General features: G+C 35.8%; 1 protein-coding gene across 1 annotated transcript; it reads right to left on the bottom strand.

Moving 5' to 3' along the window:
- Positions 1-4741: 4741 nt before the first annotated feature.
- TSHZ3 (teashirt zinc finger homeobox 3) lies at positions 4742-9480 on the bottom strand. Its single transcript, XM_067539943.1, has one exon. It carries the CDS (start codon positions 9439-9441, stop codon positions 6289-6291), a length of 3153 nt encoding a protein of 1050 aa, XP_067396044.1. The 5' UTR covers positions 9442-9480; the 3' UTR covers positions 4742-6288.
- Between the last annotated feature and the right edge of the window lie 1467 nt (positions 9481-10947).

Below are 10947 nucleotides of genomic sequence, written 5' to 3' on the forward strand. Positions count from 1 at the left end.
AACATGTCCCTAGTTTCCTACTGGGCAAAACTGAATGTGATATGTTGAAGCTTAATAAAGAAGTATTTTTAATTGTTAATTTATACAAAAGAAGAGTTACTTTCTCTCTTCATTTATTTTTTGATAAAAAAAAAAAAAAAAGATGGACACTCTCCCCTCTCCTGGGAATAGTGTAGGGCTGACAGGTCTAATAAAGTCTCTCCCTCAGTGCCAAATCATTTGAAAGTCAATTCTCCTTTAACCAGAGCCCTAAAATTCAGGTATCGAAATGTAAGAAACCTGAAAATTAGCCCACTCTTCTGTTACCAACCTTACCACTTAGAAAGTTCAAATGTCTCAGAGTAAGAATGTGCATCCTCATTCTAATCTTACTGTAGGAAAATCTAACTAGTGAGGGGAGTGATAGATAATCCTTTTATTTTAATTATGGAAGACATATCTAGTTATATGTGAAGAGGTGACCCCGTATCTTTTGTAAAATACAGAGAATCACTGTGAGAATTTTCTTTTACCCCTATCTGCCTCTATCCAGAACAATTTGGTATCTTATTTTCCCAAGCCAAGAGTCCCTTAAAACCTGATTGCTAAAGGAATGGTTTGTTATATTGTTAACTAAAAGGCTTCATATTTTGTTATGTTTTGCCTAGGTTGTAATTTTTTTTTAAACTTTTTTTTGTATTCATTCGTTTATAAGGACACATAGAATGAAGGATAGGCATATTTTCATAGAACTAAAATATTCTATGCATCCTCAGTTACATATTTTGGTTACACACAAGGGTGCATATATGTAAGTAGCTAATGGTGTAGGCACATCATCATCTATCTCAAAGTGCACATCTAAATTTAACTCTCTTAAAAGATTATTTAAGCAGAAGCACATTTCCAGTTATAAATATGGCAAAGAAAACACAGTGAACTAAGCAACAGATGTTGAAAACATTAAATATGTCCCAGGTAAATGTTGTAATCTATTGCTTAAAAAAACAACAACAAAAAACCCTCTCTAATGTCTGTTTCTCTACACTCATTATGTTGTATATTCAATATACCAAAAGATACATTATAGGTATATAAAGTAAGATTTTATACCACTGTCATCACCATGGTATCTGTGCAACTAACTATGTCTAATTTGTGGGTGTATGGGATTATCTATAAAATCATTCAATGAGCTATTAATAAATGGTACTGATCTTTGTCATATTAAACAGTTTGTTAAAATTACTGCTCAATACCCAGACCTGAAAACATCTTAGCCTGTCATTGTACATTCCTGCTTCCTGCACATATATTCCTTATGCGTTGATCGATTCATATATATTTCACTATTTGCACCAGTAATACAGAAATCTGCTCCCTCTGATAAAGGGCCTTGACTCTTCAGTCCTTACTTGGGAAAAACAGGTATTGACTTAATTGGGATTTCCCCCAGTAAGGGATGCCACTATCAAGGTTGTACATATACAAGATTTTTATTACTTTATAACAGTTATTGAAAACTCAGCGGAATTGACAGATTGTAACCGTGTTACCATACCCTGCACTATACCCTGATCCTCTTTTATATTCAGAGATGACAATAGGATAATTATGTCTTGTTCACTCATTTACCTACAGCCAGTCAACTAAGAGCTGGAAGGCACAACTTGGCATGAAGTCCCAAGAGAAGAGAATTTACTGGTTTCCTTTAGCCAAAGATTATATATATTTACTAATAATACCCTATGGAGATACAGGTTAGTGTGTTTCTAATACCAAAGGAATAACTGTCCAGTCAAATACAATTGGTGATTTCACTGCTTGCTAAAAGACAAATACAATGACTTTTTAAAACATTAAATAACTTTGGAAATTCTTTTTTAGTTTTATAACCATTTCCTGTTTCATAACATACATCGTATCAGCTCTGCTGAATAGTGGAGGTATCAGTATACTGAGTAAAACACTAACACATTCTTACAATAAAAAGCTACTAGGATGAAATGGGAAAAATAATTGTAATATTTTGATATTTTACTAAGAAACTTATAAAGCTCTCTGGAGACAAGTTTTAAAATGTAAAATTTAATAAATTTAGCTCTGTTACCATCATCTCATTTCCTCTCATACTACATAGAGTACTTCATTAATTTTCTGTTGCAGTTGAATATAGCTTTCAAATGAAGCCTTGCAGAATTAAAGAAGCTGGTTCAGTTTTACGTGTATGTATAATTTTTTTAAAATGACCTCATGATACAAACGGCCAAAACCTCTTGTTGCCATGAAATGTATACGCATATCTGTTTCTAACTTTTAAAAATATCAATTATTTAAGCATTTATTAACAGCCACAGTAAAATGCAATAGATAATCCCAATAGTGTGAATATTAAGTTTTTAAATAATGCTAATCTGTCTTCCTTTGGTTAGAAAATTGCATTGTAGCGTGCACAGTGAAAGCAATTGTATAATTAGAACAACATATCTTCAATTTTTGATGCCAAAAGAAAATATAATGAAGATGTTGGAGAGATTTAGGTTCCAGTAACAGTTCCTCACACTAACTTAAAAGTAATATTTCAGTTAATTATAGATTTCTTGCTGCCTAAAACTTAAAGATACATTCCCTGATATTTTTGCTAAATGTTGACTCCAGTGAACAGTTCTCTAAGATCTGGCATATTGATTTCTTGTTGTGAAGTGAGCTGTTCAAGCTCCATTTAAGATTTTCATCTTGCATGTAGCCCTGAGCACATCATAGCACCATAAATTAGTTAAATTGCACATTTATCACAAATGTTATTTTAAGATACTGCGTAAATGTGATGGCTGGAAGATATACAGTATGCTGCAACATGCCACTGCTTGGGTGGGGTTAGACCAGGGTCACCTTTATACACCTGTGATTTAAAGCTCTTCCCACCCCATCACAATTTCATTTAAAAACCCTTTCTTTAGGCATTTTGTTCTCTCTCACACTTGTTCTGCATATTTCTAAAACTAGACACAATATCAGAAGCTAAGCAAAAATTAGGAACTCAAATGTAGTTTAAAATTCTGCATTTTTATATTCATGTATGCCAACAGAGATAGGCTGGTGATTTGGTTAGGACTAAGAGTTCCTGTGCCAATATACAAATCAGTGTATGGGGAAAAAGGATATTTTACTAAATCACTGATTCTCTAAATTCTTTATAATGTGAAATCACATTGGTATGTGGTCTTGGTGCAAGCTAAACTTTTATTTTAATAAATTTGGGATATGCAGATCCTGACCAGCTATTTGCAATGTTTCGGACATATTTTCAAAAATGTATGAAAAAGTCATCTGTGGCGCATGCTAATAGATATGGCTGCTCCCTGTATTTCTACTAGTTCCTCCTCCTCACTGCATATTGATATGATGATATTTTGCCCCAGGTGCTGAATATTATCACAAATTAGGAGTGGCTGCATATGTAGTATTTGGTGCTCGCAATCATTACCTCCTCCCATCTGCATTTTGCACATAAACAAAACAAACATTAGAAAGGAGTAAGCAGTTTGTCTCTCCTGCTTTTCCCCTCTCACAAACTGTACAAATAGCAAAATTTTGTACAGTGCTCTTTACCATTGCCACCTTACAAGCCAGTGATGCCTTTTGAAAATATAAGGGTTACAAACGTGTGTAATAATCTGCCAAGCTCACAGCTAGTGAAATTCTGTTCTGAAATTCAATGCTATATTTAAGATATTATAATTTTCAAGGAGAAAATGTGTTCCCAGAAGTAAAGATTCTGGCTGCAATTTAGACTGAGATCATCTATTTGCAAAAATACAGACAGCCTTAAGGGATGTTTCACTAAAGAGAAAAAGACCTCAGCCCTGGCCTGAAGGAGTTACCTTTTCTAAGAAGGTGAGATGCTACAGTTGAGATGATTCAGCTAGCCAGCAAAAATTATGTGCTGCAGTTTTGTCATACAGATGACAGTCCATTAGGATCTGAGTTGAGACCAACTTCAATACACAAATGACCTTAAAATCAGATTTAAATGTTAAGCCAAACAACAAGACAAAAAACAACACAAAATCCTAAACACCCTAAACAGAGTTCTAGTCCATAATCCAAGTACCGGACTTGATTACTGCTATTCAAGGGGCCTGTTTAATATATACTACTTCAAGTTGTGTACTTTATAAAATGAACAAAACGATTTCTAATGTTTTAAAGGAAATAAATCCTAGCCTTTACACTGCAGAGGACAACAGAAAAGAGAAATAATAGCAGGTAGGTAACTGGTCACTTTTGGGTTTTTTTTTTTAAATAAATAAAAATATGTACATGAAGCACCTACCAGTGCTACTTGATGACTCTTTTCAGTATATTCAAGAGGAATGCATTTAGGCATCACTATGTGAGTCTGAATATACAACACAGCAAAACAGCTATTTGCCTTGCCATACATGTTGCTTATAAACACTCTTCTTTATGGTCAATCCTACCCGATGTCTAAAGTGGAGTTATAACATTCATTTATCTTTTCTGAGGGAAAATTTTTGTTAATGCAGCCTTTGAATAAGTGCTACCCTGCTCTTTAAATGCTAAAGTTCACTAAAACTCCAGTGATTTATGTGCAGCTTTTGACTGCCAGCACCTGGCAGATGAAGAAACCTACTCAAGCTTCAGTCATAAACAGATAGCATACAATTTAATTTTAATGTGCTCGTTAGTCGTAGCACATTTCAGACATAATTGTGAATGCAACACAAAATTATAGCAAAAAGACAATTTTAATGCTGCTGTAGAAAAAAAGGTTATATGAAGAGTCATATAATGGTGCTTCATTGTCAACAACAAAACAGGGCACAGAGTGCATTACAGTGTCTGTGCTGTTTACATGCCAATATTTTATACATAGATTCTCATATGGTGTCAGCTGTCAGTTACTTCTGCAAATTAACTGCCAAAAATGGAGACGAACAGAATCACTTAGTGTGCTGGTAACCACGGGTTACCTTTCATATGCCTAAAGATAAAGCTGCAGTATGGAATCTTGGGAGAATAATTAGGCAGAACAAAACAGAAAGTTACCAATTGAAATAAAAAGGCATTCTACAATATGAAATAACAACCAATAGCGCTTATAAATAAGTAAAAGGTTATATCACAGAATGCCTCATAACTTTTAAGCAAAATATTACAGTACAAACATTTTAAAGGCTTTATCAATGTTTAGGAAATACAGTACAAGTTTTTCAAATAGATTTAACCCTTTGAGCACTAAGTTTATTTTGAATTCTTTCATTTTTTTATTTGATTTAATTTTTTTTTTTTTTTTTTTTTACTAATAAATACCTTTAAAAGTCATGTTGTGCAAAATAGTTATAATGCAAGCCAAGGATGCAGTCCGTGGCTTCTGTTATTCAGATGCTTTAAAAACAAATGATAACAATACTAATAAATATGTATAATTTAAACATGAACCTCTATCAATATAGATGTACTGTATAGCAAAACAAAACAATCATACTTTGCTTTAAGAATAATGTTTCTGAATACTTTATAAATGCTATCTGTGGTATCTTTCATATAATTTACAATGTTTGGATGTTAAAGAAAAACCCTTAGACCTAGAAAAGAAATATACACTATATATAGGTATAAGGTTATACCTGAGGCATATCAGGTACAAAAACCGTCATTGCTAAAAATGCTGAAGAAAAACATGGCCTTAACCACAATTACATTTCCATAAGAGATTTTGAAATCTATACAATATATACATCTATGTTTCAATGTGAAAATAATATCTTAAATTTCAAGGTGTGATACACCTCTGCATAAATGGAGGTTCATATTAGTAATGAGAACTAAGCTGCTATGGGTTTTAAAAAACATATCCATACATTTTACCAAATTAAAGCAAAAGTGTTTCAAAGTACTCAGAGGGCTAAAGATTATAGGGTGAGAAATACCAGCACACTTAGGTCACATGAAAAAAGTGCACCAGAATTAGTTATAAATGCTTAATTAAACTGTCTGTTAATGCATGCAGCTTGATGCATCAGAGGGATGCACAGCAACTAAATCCAATTTACACAAAGTTCCAAACACTTACCACTGCATTTTAACCTTCATATTTTACCAGTAACAACAGCTGATTATGCACCTCTATTAAACACTGTACAATTATACAAAACAGTTCAGCCCAGAGTGACTCTCTGGAGTTAAAATAAGAACATGTGCCAAGAACTAAACAGTAGCTTTAAGGCGTCTTTGACAGTTTTCCTCAAAGCAAATTACAGTTATTTTAATCAGAAGCAAATGCTACTGCTTCTCTAACTCTGAAACATACAGAAGATGATCCTCTGGTGACTTTCCATGTGTTTTACTAAGATGAAGTTTAACAGCATGCTTGCTTGCAAAGGTCCTGTTACAAAGTTTACATTGATAGGAAGTTCCAATTTCTTCCTCTGGAGATGATGTCACCAGTTTTTCAGATGGTGACTTTGTTTGTGCTATCTGATTGTTAATCTGTTCATTGGACAGTTTGGACAAGTCTCTTAACCTGAAACCTAGATGTGATTCAAGGTGACTGATATAAGTTGAAGGAGTTCTGATCTGTGAAGCACAGTCGTTACAAAAGAACACTGGATGACCAGTGTCCAAATTTTTAAGGAACTTAGTTCCTCCCGTCCTTCGGAGCTGGTATTTCACATTGGCCAGCCAGTGGCTAATTGTGGTCATTGAGAGTCCCGTAAACCTGGAAATGTGCATTCTTTCTTGAGGGCTCAAGTCTGACATAATGTATTTTCCCTCTGATGTCTGTCGTAAACTGGCTGCAAACTGGGCCTGCAGAATGAGCAAGTGCTGAGGGTTCCAGTTAGACTGACGTCCCTTCCTCTTCTGAGCTGGTGTAGTCTCTTCTGGTTCCTCTATTGTGGTACCATCAATGTCAGATTTCTCAGATATGCTGGAAGGTGTGGAAGATTTTGATGTGTGACTTTCTGTCAGGTTCTTCAGCATATCAGATATATCTGACAAGGCATTCTCGCGTAGCGGCGAGTTTGACATGAATGACACGACTGCAGATGTCTTTGCTGTTGTCACTGTAGATGAAGAAGATGCAGAAGATGTCGATGTGGATGACAAAAGCGCTGAACCCAAAGAGCAGCTTTTGTCACTCTTGCCTTTCGTCAAATCTATGGGTTGGTCATTGTTGACATGATAAAAATAACGGTCTAAGTGGTCTGTTTTTTTGCACTGTAGAGGTGGGGTGGCCACCGCAGCCTTTTCTGCCAAACTGTTGCTCATTTTAAAAAGCATGCTCATTGGATCCAGAGCAGGCAAAGATGGCTTTGCTGCTTTCCCAAGATGAATATTCATGACAGACTGTAGTGCACTTAATGGATTTACAAATGGTTGTTCGGGAGGATGATCTGTAATAATAGCTGTGCTGCTGCTTAATGTACTTGCAATTGACTTTACAGGCTCTTTACCATTTTCCACTGGTTCTATAGTTGGACTATCTTTGCAACTATCCCTCTGAGGAATTGGGCTGTCCTGTTGGCTTTTAAAACCACCATCATTAGAGGCATCCATTTTGAGGGGTTCACTGACTTCGCTGCTGCATGGTGAAGGTGTTGCACGTTTCACTGGAGACAATTTTCCTTCAGGTTCTTTAATTTTTTCCTCAACTTTATTCACTTTCTCAGTGACTTTCTTTACCAGTTCTTCCATGGCATGAAAGTTCGTTTTTGGCACAGGGGAGGTTTGGCTGCTTGGTGGTGATAGGAGGGGCTGGTTTTTAGTTGGTGACACTATTTCATTGTTACCAAACATAGGTTTTAGGGGTGTACTTTTTCCCGACGAACCCAACGACAGCTTCATCATGTTAGGTAGCTGGTAGGCAGCATGAATACTGGGGTAGCCACCCCAGCTTGGCGTACCATTCTGGGCTTTGTTTATAGCTGATGTTACTGTGTTTTCTAAAGATTTTAAAATATCTAGCCCCCCTTTAGGACTTTCTTCCAGGTCATTTTCAGTCAAGTAATGATATTTTGAGGAGATATCATACTTTTCCTCATCTTCATTTGACTTCTCTTTCTCTTTCATTTTATCATCAGCAATTCCTCTTTCTTTATCTACTTCTTTTTTTATTTCAACATTCAATTTTGGGGAGATACTAGAAGGTGTGTTGGAGGGAGATGTAAAAGTGGTGGCAGCGAGTGGCACAGACTGTACTTTTTCATCTAGTAGAGCTGTTATTGTTGGCGTCACTGGGGCTTCTATAATTGGCTTCCCTTTCTTCATGGCAGAGTTGGTGACTTTTATAAAATGTCCTGTCACCATCATGTGGGCAGTGAGTTCCTGCAAAGTATCGTGGGAACTTCCACACTCCATGCATTTGAGAATTTGAGACTTCCTTGCCTCAAAATGCCAAGCATAACTGGCACCATTCTGGTGACCGTAACGATTATTTGGCGTAATGTAAGGATTTGAATTCTTTTGTAGAGCATCGTTGGTGTCCGAGATTGTTGCTTTTGGTGTCCCACCTGTGGAATCTGGAGAACTTGGAAGTTCAAGCTCCAGTGATGCTTTTTTTCTAGTAGCTGGGATAATTTTTGCTGCTACAGGTGTAACAGGTTCCTTCAGAGGCACTTTTTGGTAGTGTTTTGTTTTGATCATATGAACACTCAAGTCCTGAAGAGATTCAAATGAATGGCCACAGTACATACACTTTAATACTTTCTGGGCATCTTCTTTCCCTTCCATTTCAAGCAAAGAACGTTTTCGAGGTTTGGACCATCGTTTAGGGTTATTGTTATCAGTTTCATGGTTGTCATCTCGATAATGTCCTGTTTCATTCATGTGCACTGTTAATTCTACTAAAGTATCATAGGCAGCACTGCAGTCTTTACAGCGGAATTTACTGGCTCCGGTAAATATAGAGCCATAAAGCTTACTGCTTTGTCTATACAACTGAACTGTGCTAAAAAGACTTGGTTCAGGAAGAATTCTACTCTGAGAAACTTGCTGCAGTGTCTTTGCCATAGCGGTCTGATGCCAATCAAAGCTACCACTCCCACAACTGCTGCTGCTGCTGCTGCTACTACTGCTGCTACCATTGTTTTTTTCTGAAGTCGGCTGGTGGAGATTTAAATTGAGATTGGACCAGTAGGAATTGGAAAGGAAATTATTATACACAGCTTTCATTTGTTCTAAGCTATCCGATACAGCAGAATCTTCAAGTGGTATTGCTACCTCCTTGCTCTCTTCCTCATTTTTGATAGAGCTGCTCTCAAAATCTGCCATTCGATCACTTGTCTCACTGATGTGTGATTCACTGTCCATTTCATGGCTGGAAAATTCAGCAGCTGGAGAGTTTTGGTAGCTCTGGCAGTTTTTACTGTAGTCTTTTTCTGGGCATACGTATTTTGCTGAAGGTTCCCCATCAATTGCATTTTCATCAGGTTCCATGTCTTCTTCCACCAGTGCTGCGGCCTTCAGTTCATCTGAAACATAGGCTATCATGGACAAAACAAAAACAAAACAAAAACAAGAGTTAGTGACTGTTGACTATACTTTCTATCAACTGCTTAAATATTTCAGCCAAAGAACTGCATTTATTTATAAAATTAAACAGTTAAAATTTCATATTTCTTCAGAACAAGAAAAAAAAAATCTGCTCTTCAAACATAATTTGCCACCTTATTCTTCTCAAGGGGCAACAGCTTGAAATTAAAACTAAATTTGAAATTAATGAAGCACATTCTGGAGGTGGCATTCATTTCTAAAGTAATAAATTACTTGTATCAACCTCAGAGACAGCAGCTCCTGTCTGTCAATTAATATGTCTTATGCTTCTCCTACCCCTAATGCATTTCTTAACAGACAGATTCACAATTTAAATTAAGCAAGCATTTTTACTCATTACATTTTTGAGACTCAATCTTTAATAAATATGAAGTATAAAAACATCAATAAAATTCCTACAAAGTAAAAAACAATGTACATTGATTACAATAAATTAAAAAACAAGATTTCTTTTCTTTTCTTTTCTTTTCGTGTGTGTGTGTGTGTGTGTGGTAAAGCAGGTGACTCAAATTCTTAAATAACTGACTAACAGCAATTCAAGGTATTCATTATGGATGCAACAAATGACCCATTCACATTTAAACACACTTCTCTCCTCAACAAGAAAGCCCATGCGGAATTATGTCAGGAGCAAGTTCAAGAAAATTGGTATGCTGTCCTCATTCTTGCTGTATAAATATATACAAGACCTTCCAGTGGACCTTACAAATGTCAAAGTGTTTGCTCTTTAGACTACTTTGTCAATATTTACTCAGCATAAGCTACACGGGCACCCAACAGGGATCCTGTCTTTTTTTAAACTAACGCAACTGGTGATGTAAATCTAACACACTCTTCCTGAATAGGGTAGTTAGGAATTGACTAGCTTTATGTTAGTTTTTTCATACTGGCACCCTACATGTATTTTACACATAAGAGTAATGCCTTTAGGAAGGAAAATTCTATCAGAACATTAAGAGAGTGATCACTAATTGATCAAACTAATCCATTTCTACTGAACGCTTTAATCTCTAAAGATAAGTGAAACGATAAAATATATATAAATATATGCAGATTAGATAATGTTTTGGGTTGGTTTTTTTTAAAGAGGAACTAGACTAACCTGGAGAACTTGCTCAAGATCTAGTACTAAAACAATAATATACTTAGAAAAAATGCAATTGCAGTAGATATCCATAGTTTTCAGATGGCTGAAAGCATTTGTCTTTTGGCCTCATCCTTCACAACACACCCATAATGTGAGGGTATCTTGCCAAGCATGGCACAGTTCAGCATGTACAATAATCTACACAGCCTGTTCATTCAGGCAAGAGTGTACACTGTATATTGATCAAATGAAGCTATTTCATCCAAGGCAGTGGAAGAAGTAGGAGAAAAGCATAATGGATA

Source organism: Emydura macquarii, unplaced genomic scaffold (assembly GCF_026122565.2).
Source record: "Emydura macquarii macquarii isolate MOO-44397 ecotype Brisbane River unplaced genomic scaffold, CSIRO-AGI_Emac_v2 contig_561, whole genome shotgun sequence".
In the NCBI taxonomy this organism is placed as follows: Eukaryota; Metazoa; Chordata; order Testudines; family Chelidae; genus Emydura; species Emydura macquarii.